The sequence below is a fragment of the Perca fluviatilis genome, chromosome 5 (genome assembly GCF_010015445.1).
Source record: "Perca fluviatilis chromosome 5, GENO_Pfluv_1.0, whole genome shotgun sequence".
NCBI classification, from domain to species: domain Eukaryota; kingdom Metazoa; phylum Chordata; class Actinopteri; order Perciformes; family Percidae; genus Perca; species Perca fluviatilis.
Genome location: NC_053116.1, coordinates 6,912,355 through 6,925,252, shown reverse-complemented (window position 1 = coordinate 6,925,252; position 12,898 = coordinate 6,912,355). Strand labels below are relative to the sequence as shown.

Sequence of the window (12,898 nt, the reverse complement as noted above, 5' to 3'; positions counted from 1 at the left end):
CTTCACAAACACTGGTATGCTGTTTTGACAAAGTAGGCCAAATTGACAGACCCTGCTATAAAACTAAACTTCCGGTATGCTATTCTGACAAAGTATGCTACATCGACAGAACACCGGCCTGGCCGTTCAGCTGCAGCGGAGCGCTGTGTCTATAGGCTCGTTCGAGATGAACTGCGCCTCGCCTGTAAAGTAGACGAGCAGGCGGCAGCAGCGGGGGCGGTGATAAAAGTCCGCTCTCAAGTCGGACAGTTTTCCAGCTGACTCCAGCAGCCTTCAGGCTGAACAGGAAGTGACAGAAACACTGTGGTCGTTCGGGTCCGATTCCGATTTCATAAAATGTTATCAGACCCATATATCAGCTCCTACACAGTCTCCAGTTGGTTTTATTAGGACAGAGTAGCTGTCAAAATGCTCTACATGCGATCTGTTGCTGATTTTAATCACCAACAGACTGTAGATGATCCGTAATCTGAACAGATTTAGTCTCTCTGACTTCTAAACATAACATAACTATCAACCTCACAACATGTGTTCTGTACATAATAAGCTTTTAAATCAGACAAATCACAGTTAAAATCCCTCCGATTGAAAATCAATAAAATGTTTATATAAAACGTCATCATGTTGAGTCGATTCTGAACCAATCAGCTGTTTGATCAGCTGGGATGCCGGCGTTTCCCAGCATGCACTGGGTCTGCCTGCGTCCGCCTGGCTCTTGCAGTTGGTGAAAAGCAACTGCGCTGCCTGCGTCTCAGAACTGCGGCCGCCTTGGTCTCGTGAGATTATCGTTGCCCACGTGTGCATGACGTCAGAGCAAGTTGGGATCAAGTCGGATCAAGTCAGACACAAATCTAACCGGCATGCATTGGGCGGCGATCGCCGGTGATCGATTCTTATTCAATCGATTCAATAGATAATAACTTGACTGAAGCACAGATTGAATTAGAACATGTTTTATTCTTAGTCATATTTATATCTCATGCATATGTAGCTGCACAATCAGTAAGCAGAGGCAGGGTCCATCACAGGGGAAGCTGAGCCAGGGAGGCAAGCTGAGAAAGTAAGGACACACACATACACACACAAATCTGTATTTTATGGGACTGCATTGTAGTTTTTGAGTATATGAGTTTGAGTATTTGTAACTATTTTATCACTCCAACTGACTGTGCATATGACATGCTGGTAGTTAGCAGTATACTGTGACTTATGTGTTGGAGATTAGGTTTTGCTGACCTGGTTGTGTTCAGTGCAGTGGTGACTTGCTTATACAACCTGAGGAGGCAGGTGTCATCCTAAAGTTTCTTGAAGGTCTTCAGCGTAATCTGATTCTCTTTATACCATAAAAACACTATTAGAATTAAAATAACTGCAAAAAATCCTTCTGCTCGTGCACCAAGGGCACTCGTGTAAAAGTCCCGGGCTGAATTTCAGTCCAAGTACAGCCCTGATGATAGGGGTGCAATGTTGATATTGATAATCCTGTTAACATACCGTAGTCAATATGATCAAGAGTGATAGACTTATTTTATGTAACATTTTCAGTTATTCTATTCCATAAAGGTATGTACGCACATCAGAGTTTAAAAATCTGCTAATCCCGCAGCATCAATAATGCACATTAGATTAGATTAGATTATACTTTATTGTCATTGTGAAGAGTACAAGAACAAAGACAACAAAATGCAGTTTGCGTCCAACCAGAATTGAAAAAAAATCTAATATGTATAACTAAGTAATGAACAACATGTACAGATATGTGCAATGTAGTAGGAGTAACAGTAATAATATAGATATATGCAGGGTATTAACAGAATATATTATAAGAAAAATGTAATAAATATGGATATTCAGTATGAACCACATAGACAGATATGTGCAGTGTGGTAACAGTACCATTGTAGTGCAGAAACGTTAACGTAAGAATAAGTGTACTGTATGTGCAGGAGGAATAGTATGAAGTGCAGTAGAATATGGCTATATATAAGTAGTTACAGTATGTACATTAATTATTTTGATACAGTTTGTTATTTGTGTAGAAAACTGACGACTATAATAGAAGTGTATAATAATATAATAGTGTTCTAAATTACTCTCATCTACACATACTCTGGTCTGTTGGCTTGGAGAGGGCCATACTCCTGCCTGAAGTTGAGGTATGCTACCTGCAGCGAGAACGGGTTGAGGCAGCAGGCATCAAAGCCGGGATGGAGCGTCAGGCAGGTAATGTCCGTGGCCGGGACTAAACCCTCAACTAGTGCCCAGTAGGCATCCACCTCTCGACAACACATGCTGTCCACCGCCGACGCCATAGCCTCACAATGTCCGCAGAAGCACCTAGCCAACAAAACGATTATGTGCTAGTGCTAACCTGCTTCTCTTAATACATCCATGGCTTGGATGGACTCCACAGCGGAAGTTATTTTATCACAATTTTATCTCAAAATATCGTTTATGGCAGTTATATATTCCTCCAGTTTTGAAAATCTAGTTGTTTATCATTAATATACACTATGCTGTATAGGGGTGCTCAACCTGCACATAAGCAGCAGAGTAGGCTTCCTTGTACCAGTGAAATCAAGGCAGTAGTAGTAGATTCGATCACATCGCTCTAACCAATCCTTCTTCAGACTGATGTTGGCACCCCCCACTCAATTAGCATACAGCATAAATGTAGAAATGTGGAAATACAGAAATAAATAAATGTATAAATAAATAAATGTATAAATAAATAAATATATAAATATATAAATATATAAATACATAAATATATAAATACATACATATATAAATAAATGTATAAATACATAAATATAGAAATGCATAAATAAATAAATACATGTAAAAATACAGAAATAGCCATTTATGTTACCAAAATGTATTTATTTTCACTATATTTCTGCATTTATTTATTTATTTCTACTTTTATTTATTTATTTTTCCTTCTGTCATTTTTAGTCCTCCATAGGCAGGCTCTTTTACCAGAATAACGCTTCTGATGCAATCTCCTGCCAGTGCATGAGAGAGAAAAAAGTCTATGTTATGCTTGTGGACCCTGTGTCACAGGTGGTATTGACTACATCAGCTTCGCCCTAACCCAATAGAGTAGCCTTAGAGGGCGAAGCCTATACGAAATAGAACGATAGTTACGTTATTGTAACTCCAGATTCTATGGGTATAGGCGTAGCCCTCTAAGATTCGGGCCACCTGCTCCTGTTACATTAGCTGAAGAAAAAGCTGATGTTGGGAGATGAACAATGGGTCCGCTCTGTTTATATACAGTATCTGCAGACGTAGTTGAAGCCCGTACTGTACGCAAGGGCGGGAAAGAAAATCTTCACGACTGCGCATGCGCGAAGGGATAACCCCAATAGCGTAGCCTTAGAGGGCAAAGCCTATACTCATAGAATCTGGAGTTACAATAACATAACTGTCGTCGTTCATACTGATTGCGGTTATAGTGTCTCCAAGAATGGACCTCCTCTCTTCTGTCTCTCTCTGTTGTTGTAGATTAGTCTACTCTTTGGAAACGTCTCCTGAACCGGAGTATAAGCACTTTGGGGGACTGTAGCCAATCATTGCAATGCAGTCTAGAAGACCCCCGTCCATGTTGTTACAAAAGACCCTCCGTGCACAGTCGCCCAGGACACAGTTGAACATCTACAATGCCCGAGATGGAGAGCCCTACGAGCTGCTTTTTTCAAATTTGTTTGTCTCTTTACAGTGTTAATGGTTGTGACATGACTTCTTCACTGATATAGCGTGTGTGTGTGTGTGTGTGTGTGTGTGTGTGTGTGTGTGTGTGTGTGTGTGTGTGTGTGTGTGTTTCCTGTAGTCTAACCTTTGGGTTTCCTGGCTCTCATCCTGCAGAAAATCAGCAAAGCTACTGATAACATGATGAAGAAGAGGACCAGAGTCAGACCCACATACAGCAGAGCTCTTTGGGCTGTTTGAGCAGAAGAACAAGTTGGTTTTACACTTCCTGGTTGATTATTAAATATATCTGGCAGCATAAACTGGACTCCAAGGTACATGAGAGACCTGAGAGATCATTCATGCTGTGTTGTCCAACTAATAGTAACATCAACTTAACATTTTTAAATGAATACTTTATAACCATTTTATAACATTTAAACCAACAGTGAATATAAGTTCTATGCATACAAGCATACACATCCATGTATTTGCAATAACAGTATATTCACATACAAACAACAAAGTAAATGTACCTGGAGCTGTGTGTTTCTGTTGAGGCTGCTCGCTGGCTTCAGGGGAGGCTGATGAAGGTGTGGAGCTTAAACTCTGTGATGTCATCAGTGTGGAGGCTGATGGGACTGATGGTGAAGAAGGTCTGAGAGGAGAGGTTGGAGCTGTGAAACATTAAAAACACAATCAAACAGTCAGATAGTGATTGTAGAGATCCAAAGAAGTGGTGATGATCAGATGCTCCCTGCAGAGAACTCTGTGCTAACATCCATGTGTTTTAATCCCACAGCTAAATGCTGAAGGTCATCAATGGCAGACTGATCTCATAAAGTGGCGTATGTATGACACACCAATTCATATGCCGTTTTGGCGCGTTACCAACATGCATAATCACTTTTTAGCGTGTTTATCAACACCGTTTGGCCGCCATTGACCTACATTATGTGTGAATTTTCACTGTAGCGAGTATTATGAAAGCACGTAAGTCTGTGGAGGGAGGTTGGTTGGGGTGGCGGATGGGTAAAACCCAACCGTTTATTGTTTTCCTAAGCGTGTGACTTTGGTCAACGTCGGTTTTTGTTGTTTTTTTATCATTTTTTTGTTGTTTTTTGTGTTACTAAAGCCTTTCCCAATGTTCTTTTCCTAAACCCAACATTTTTTTTTTTAGTACAGTACAGTAGTACAGATAGTACGGCACGTTCTCGCGATATGTTTACATCCGCTGTTTACAGCGTAGACATACACGTGGATAGCTCAAAATGCGTACAGATCACACACCATTTGGCTTTAGGAAAGTGGCGTGTATGTTTACGCAAAGCCATGATGCCATTTTGTCAATGGGTTTGGTGCAACAAGATTCCAATCAGTCCGTCTGAGTTTATTACATATTTTACACATCAACTGTTAAAGGAGCATTTATCAGAGTTCACAATAATGAAAATATACAGCTCTAAATACAACTGTTAGACTAAACATGTTGAGTTATTTGAAACATCAGCAGCTGTCAGTGAACAGTTAATAACATGACTCTCAGTAGAAACTCACCGTCTGTAACTCGGATCTCAAACTCCTCGTATGATGATGGGAAGAAAGATCTGTCCAAACCACATCTGTACCATCCTGAGTCAGACTGAGTCAGGTTTCTGATGCTCACATACAGAATTGTTTTATCTAGTGGAAAATCTCCTTCTATATATTCAATGCTGTATCTGCCGTCCTGAGCTGTGATTTTTTCTGTGTCAATGAGAATGTCTCCATCTTTACATTCGTCCTTACAGAAGATCTTCCTCTTTCCAGAGAAAGTGAAGGAGCAAGCAACTGTGATGTTTCCTCCTTCAGTTCCTGTACTCTCGATGATTTCTGCATTGATGAGACCAATGTTTCCATCCTGCAGTGCTGTTAAAAAGATGAACAATCAATACTTACTATCTGTACTTCCTGTAAGATGTTGCAGTCTGTTTTGTTTCACATTTCCATAAATCATACATAGATCCCCACAGTCATACTGGGAGCTGCCCAGTTCAACCAGTCTGTGACTGAGGGGTAACAGTTTAAAACAACAGAGATCTGGATTCTTTCAGATTTCAAGCATTAAAATAATCTCACAGTCTGACTCTGATTTAATGTTCCCCAGAGAATAAAAACAACTCAAAAAGCAATGAAGTGATTCAGTCAACAATAATGAAACACATGGAACCATTATAATAGAATAAAATGTCCACACGCAATGTCAAAATAAAAAAAGGAATTAAAAACAAGATGTATTCATAAACTGTAGTTTAGAAAATGCTGTTAGACTGTTGAGCTGTGCCTTCCAGGTTTCTCTGTGTTTCTCCTCTGTAAGATGGCATTCATTCATTTAAAATGAAGTAGTTTATTAGGTAGTTTCCTTTTTGTGATCAATTTCTTTTTAAACCAAAGTGTTGGGATGGGTTACAAGTTTGTTGAGCCTTGTGGTATCTTTAGTAGCGATGCTGTGATGATGTATGAAGAGGAATCCGCTGACACTGTTCTTGATTCTTAATTTAATAATTAGTTTTTTATTTAAATAACAATAATAATATTAATAATTTACAATTATCAAAATCCGACAGTAGTTAATCCTGTTTATGTAGTGCAAAAGAGTAATCCTCTAGTTCCTCACAGAAAACCAATGAGTGGCATCTCATCTCATTATTAAAAGAAAAGATAAAGTCCGAGCCTGTACTGGTGAGTTGATCACCTTCCTTCCTCTTTCCTCCCTTCCTTTCTCTCTGTGAACCTCTATAGGTTTAGATCTGGAGTTTCCTGAGATGTGAAGCTACAACAAACTGTAGTCAGGGGGAAGCAGCAGAACTATTTCCTCTGTTACAGTTAGAATACAACATTAATAACTGCTTAGAAAACAAGTACAGCACAACAACAGGCACAGGTCCAATACATAGGCTGTGACTATCACCACTCATCACATCCTGTTTAACCACAGAAACCAACATGATGTTGGACTAATACTAGATGTGTTGTAACAGAGTCTACTCATGACAAACTGTTTCCCTTCTGCTGCAAAGTTGAACTGACCGACTGTAGATAAAGAAATAATAAATAAAAATGACATAATTAAGAGAGAGTAGAAGCTGAGTTTACTCACTGAGGAAGAAGAAGCAGATCAGAGACTGACAGACATTCATTTTGGAGGATCTGATGGTTTAACGCTGCCTCTCTTTCTTCTTCACTGCTAAACCAGGAACTGTTCACTTCTCTAAATGATGGAGTCCCTCCTCCAAACACATCACACCCCCCCCCCCTCTACTCTCCTCCCTTCTTTAGTAAGAACCTGAGCTTTGAGAACGACCAAGACTGGTTGAAAACATTACTAATAAAATCACTGGAGCTTAGTGTCTTGTCTTCACTATGTGATTTAGAGCCGGAGTTATTACTGTTCAGGTTAATGCTGCAACACTAGAGCATAACATGACTTAAAACATCACTTAATTCTCCACATTACTTTGAAAAGCCTTCATACTGTAATCCACTAGTGAAAATAAGTGAATTAATGAGATGAAATAATATAATATGTGAATGAGAGAGTTGAGAGCTGTTCTTCTAGTCCAACCACCTGTGTGTTTTTGGTCAATGGCTCCCCCAGGTGGTGATGCAGCAGTACTCACAGACATCAGCACTCAATTACATCCTGATACATTATTAACCTCAAGTCAGACTGAAATTGAAACATGTTTTTTTTATATTTCTGAATACTATGGTTAACTGATCCTCAGATCTCTGCAGGGTAAATCCAGACAGCTAACTAGACTCTCTGTCCAATCTGAGTTTTCTGTTCCACGACTAAAACAACTTTTGAACGTACACATGTTCCATCTACAGACCTGCCAACATGTACGCATCTTTCGTACTCGGCACGCATTTTGACCCTTAAGTACGCTTGAACGATTCACTGCATCTCGCATTTCTCCGCTTTCTGTTTCTATGCAATCTACATCTATGACGTCGATTCTACCGCTGAGCAGTGGAGTGACATGCTTTCGGCCAATCAGAGCGCTGCATTTTAACCCTCCGCCCACCTGCCCCTCCTAGCCAAATGCTTCGCGCGTTTAATTCAATTCAGTGCCTCAGCAAGCCAGGCTGTCCGGATAACCGTAGGTTTGCATGCCATGGCTGAACCGACTCAAAAAAAGGTTCGGAACGATTTCTTAATGGGAGAGATAGCCTTTCCTCCACATGAGGATTGAGAGAATGCCCTACATATAGCTCATTTAAAGCTCAGTTGAAGAAATGGCTATGGGAAAACCAAATTTGCACACATTAGTGGGTATGTTGTATCCTTTTCTGAATTTCTTTACTTTGTAATGTGTATATGGATTTTTGAAGTTGAATGAATTTTTAAGTCTTATGTGAATATTGTATATAGGGCCTTTGTTAATTTATTGATAAACGATGTACTTACTGTAGATGTAAATTTTATTATGCAATGTTTTGTGATCTGTGTGATCTTAGCCCGTGGGACTACGGATGGAAATTAGCCCTTGGCTACAATCCGCCATGTTTACATGCGTGTATTCCATGTTTGTTCATTAACATGCACTGTCCCAATCAAATAAATAAATAAAAAAAATGTCCAGACTACCTCACATAGACTGTATATAGAACCTCCTCACGCGTTCTGCACCGTGTGCAAGACAGACATCGACATCAGTCACCAAGGGGCAACAGGTAACGAACACAGTCCCATAAACAAATACTCCCCACCCCCCGAAACATAATGATATTAAAAATAAATGGATGATAAGAAAAAAACGTTCATAGTGTCCATCAGTGATGGGAGTAACGCGTTACAATTCAGTGGTTGAAATGACTGCAGAGACGGATACATTTGCGACATTATTGTCCTGAGTTTTTTACGCTGCATTGAAGCGAGCTGTCCCGTCAGTGTTCCGTGGTCAGAACCAGAACCAGAACCAGAGACGGTAACTGACAACATCTGTGTCCTGTCAGTGGCGACAGCAATGGGACCGAGCAACTGACAAGATAACATGTCGAGAATTAATGTTTAGTCTTGCTACACGTAATATTACATTTTATCAGCACTGGAAAGTAACAATATACTGTCGGCTACTTGGATTCAATTTTAATTAGGCATTTTTCATTTAATCCTACTTATTAGGCTACTTCTAGTCCACCACAATTCAGAGTCAAGTAGGCTATTGAACGTTTTACTTAACTATTTATTTTATAGCTTTAGTTACTTTACAGCGTCAGATTAATAATACAAAGTAATATGAATAAATTATGATGTATTAAAGTGGATAAAGATGAGACTTTGTTGACCCCGTGGTGAAATTCACAAGCTACCTGCCCAGAATACTTCCGCTTCTATTTTGGTGAAAGTAACTCAAACGTAACATGAGCATTACAATTCAGAGACAGTAATATTGTAATATAACTAATTACTCTCAAATGACAGTAACTAGTAATCAATAATGTCTTACATTTTGTAATTAACTTGCCCAACACTGGTGTCCACACCTGCCATCCTTCCCATTAGTTGGGGGCAGTTAGAAAAGTGGTGGAATGGCTAGAAAACTAAAAGGTTTTAGAAAGGCCAGGTGCTGATTAACATAAGATAGGGGTAACAGTTATGCTATTTATGTGATGTGATGGCAACTGACATAATGCATTGTCAGCCATGTCAAATTTTTAAAAGCGTATCTGAAAATATCTGACCCATGTTATTTATTAGCCTATAATTGTGTCACTGTCAGGCTTCAATCTGTGCTTTTTTAGTAGTTGCTTTAGGACTACTTCATTTCCCTTCAGTAATCAGAAGAAGGCTATGTGTTAACCTGGTCTAACTTTCATCTTTAACACAGAAGTACTTAGGCATATGTATTAGCTCTCTCTGCCTCCTGTTGGTTAGACTAACAAATATATGGGCACAAAATATTGAACAGGATATAAGAAAACATTTGTATAGTAGTTTCACTACACGTACAGCCATTCATCCACTCCTCTACACAGTAATAATAATTTATTGTAATCTAGAAGGTAGTGATGAGCCAAATAATGTATTTTCAGGTGGAAGAAGTTTCCATGGGCTATGCCTCCTGTACAACCGTTTGTTTTCAATTCAATGTTAGGAGTGATAGCAGTAATTGAATAACATTTATGCAGGTCTGCATCTAAACAAGTTCCGTCCCGAGACTATTTTCCAGCAGCAATGTTGCTCCGTCCGGTGCTTAGCACCGCCCAAGACGATTGTGATTGGTTTAAAAACATGCCAACAAACCAGAGCATGTTTTTCTCCCATCCCGGAATGCTGTGTGGACTAGCCAGACCCTCCTCCCCAGTTGTTCGATCATTCTGTCTCTTTTTATGTTTTTTCATCTTCTGTCTATCTACAGTCACTCAGTTTAACTTTGCAGCAGAAGGGAAACAGTTACTAGAGCTACAGCAGTAAGTTGGTTAATCGATTAGTCGACAGAAAATGTATCTGCAACTAATCCACTGATGGTTTCGGTAAAAGTAAAAATACCAAATGTTTGGTTCCAGCTTCTAAAATGTGAGGATTTTATGGTTGTGTTTGTCATAAATGAGATTAAACTGAATATTTGGGGGTTTCGGACTGTTGGTGGGACAAAACGGACAAAACAAGATATCTGAAGGCAGGTGATTTCAGTTCTTCTGGCTGATTAAACTCTGATCAGGTTGAAGGTGGGCCGGAGCTCTGATAGTCATAAATCTTTTCTACCAATAAGAGTGGTAAAGCTGTCATTTGACCCGCCCTAACAGGTCCAACAGAGCTAACAGGAGACTCAGGAAGATGTCAATCAATCAGTCTAAACACACCCACACAGTGCTGAGTTACGTTTAATCTCAAAATGGCAGTTGGAACTTAAAGAGGCATTAATGTCATATTTCTGTCTACACTGCTAAAACGCACAGAGATTCCTAGATTTATAGTTAGATATTTCCGTCTACACTAAAAAAATCTCCATCTTTTTTAATACGTTTTGCCATGTTGTCTTTTTTTAATAAACCAGTGAGGAAATCTGCCAGTTTAACCGGTTTCCAACACTAGCGGCGCTAGGATTTTGATTGTAGGTGGGCCTCCAGAAAACTGGATGGACCAGTTAAAATAAGCCAAAAAAAACGGGTTCCCCTGCATACAGACAGCCAGACACTAACGTTAACGTTAGCCTACTTGCCTTGCTGGTGTGAGAGGGTGGCTACGGGAGGACTTGATGGGGAGACGGCGGCCGAGCAGGATGGTAACTCGTCACTTGTAACCGTGTTACTTAAAATGGCAGGAGTTTCCACCTCCTGCTCCGCGGAGCGTTTCTTGCTGAATTTAAATGAAAACAAGCTGCTTTGCGTTTCATATTAGCTAATAGCTACAGTCTGTGTCTGTCTCATTGAGCTTGCTTGAAAAGCTTGCACGCAAACGTCATTCATTTCATTGGATCACTTGCTGGTGACGATGCAGCCTGTGGGCAGGCTTAATAGTCCACACGTGGGGTAGAAGCCGCTGATTGGCTGAGAAGCTTTTCACTCACTACTCACTATAGGCCTGGGTCAAAATGGGCGGGCCCGGACCTAAAATGGGTGGGCCTAGGCCCACCTGGCCCAATGGTAGCGCCGCGGGTGGTTTCCAATTAAAATAAATTCATTTCAAGAGTGCTTGTGAGGTTTTATATTTTTTTAACAGTAAAAGGCAGACTGTTGCAGTTGAATGAAGGGTAATTTCACTTTTTCTTTTTAATGCAACACAGGCTGGTGTTTTACTTTTCTTTAAAACTTTTATTTTGTACTCAAGAAGAAGATAATTGAGGCCACATATTCATACTGTAAAGCATGACAAAAGTGTGAGCTATTAAAAGTTCTTCCAGTTTGTAGATATGGTTCACTCATTTCTTCCCACATTTCATCTGTTGAAGCCTTGGTGGTTATTCAGACCTAACACAGAGGAACATGTAGACATTATCTACAAAATATTACATTTATTAAAACACTAACCAATAAAATAGAACTTAAAAAGAAGCACTAAATATTCTAATAAAGGTGTGAGATGATAGCAGTAGATTTTGGGAATGTATTTAGTCTTCAGTTTGTTTTATAGAGTCATCTTAACAACATTACATTGTGTACACTGTTATCTCTTATTTCCTCTTTAGTTTTTATCTGCCCACTTCTTGTCTGAATTCTTCATCTTATTTAGATTCCTTAGCTTCTGCTTTTGTTTACATCCTGGTGTTTGATTATTTTAATTTTACTCTCTTTATGTTGTTATATGGTTCCCTATATGGTTTTTATTGCACTTAATTTGTAAACTTTCTTAGATGAACTGAAATTGAATTCTCACTTTTTGTGTAAGGAAATATAAAGTATAAAGTTTCATCTCTTAGTACCGACATTCAAAAATTTAAAAATAAAACTAGAGATACAACAATGAATTGGTTAATTGAAAAAATTTATCTGCAATTAATCCACTGATGGCTTTGGTCTTTTAAAGTTAATATTTGGGGGGTTTGGACTTTTGGTTGGACAAAACAAGACATCTGAAGGCATCATGTTGGTTCTTTGGAAGATTATTACAGGACTTCTTCACAATTTTCTTACATTTTATAGGCAAAATAAATACAAGTTTAATTTCTTTTGTTGATGACACTTTTGACCAAATAAGTTCAAAAGTCAAAACCCCAAACATAAACTGATTTCTAAGAAAAAAAAAACATTTTAATTTCACACAGGTGATTTCAGTTCTTCTGGCTGATTAAACTCTGCTCAGGTTGAAGGTGGGCCGGAGCTCTGACGGGAATTTATAGGTCACAAATTTCATCTACCAATAAGAATGATAAAGCTGCCGTTAGTCCCGCCCTATCAGATGCAACAGAGCTAACAGGAGACTCAGGAAGATGTCAATCAATCAGTCTGAACACACCCACACAGTCCTGGGTAGAGAGCTATTATCAGACAGGTTAACTCAAAAGACCTGTGTGGGTGTGCAGGTCCTTTGAAGGTATAGAAAGACAATACAATATACACAATGACAAGAAACAGAACCCAAGAAAACATCAATACATTCAAAGAGGATTTAACGAAACAAGACTGGGGTAAAGTGTATGTAGAAAACGTGAATGAAGCCTATGATTCATTTTTGACTGTTGTAACATCACTTGTCCTCTAATAAAGAAAGAAGTAA

The 12,898-nt window shown here is 39.2% G+C and overlaps 1 protein-coding gene across 3 annotated transcripts in view; it reads right to left on the bottom strand.

The window, feature by feature from the left end:
• LOC120558795 (CMRF35-like molecule 8) overlaps positions 1-12,898 on the bottom strand; it is a 64,970-nt gene that overhangs the window by 9,296 nt on the left and 42,776 nt on the right. The window contains exons 1-4 of one of the 3 annotated variants that reach the window (XM_039800055.1): positions 6,833-7,019; positions 5,251-5,601; positions 4,230-4,370; positions 3,842-3,946 (exon numbers count right to left, since the gene is read on the bottom strand). In XM_039800055.1, the coding sequence (XP_039655989.1) occupies positions 3,842-3,946; positions 4,230-4,370; positions 5,251-5,601; positions 6,833-6,872 (637 nt within the window). In that variant the 5' untranslated portion in view covers positions 6,873-7,019. Of the gene's footprint in view, positions 1-3,841; positions 3,947-4,229; positions 4,371-5,250; positions 5,602-6,832; positions 7,020-12,898 lie in introns of those variants that run through there. The other 2 variants (XM_039800056.1, XM_039800057.1) reach the window with 2 other exon arrangements.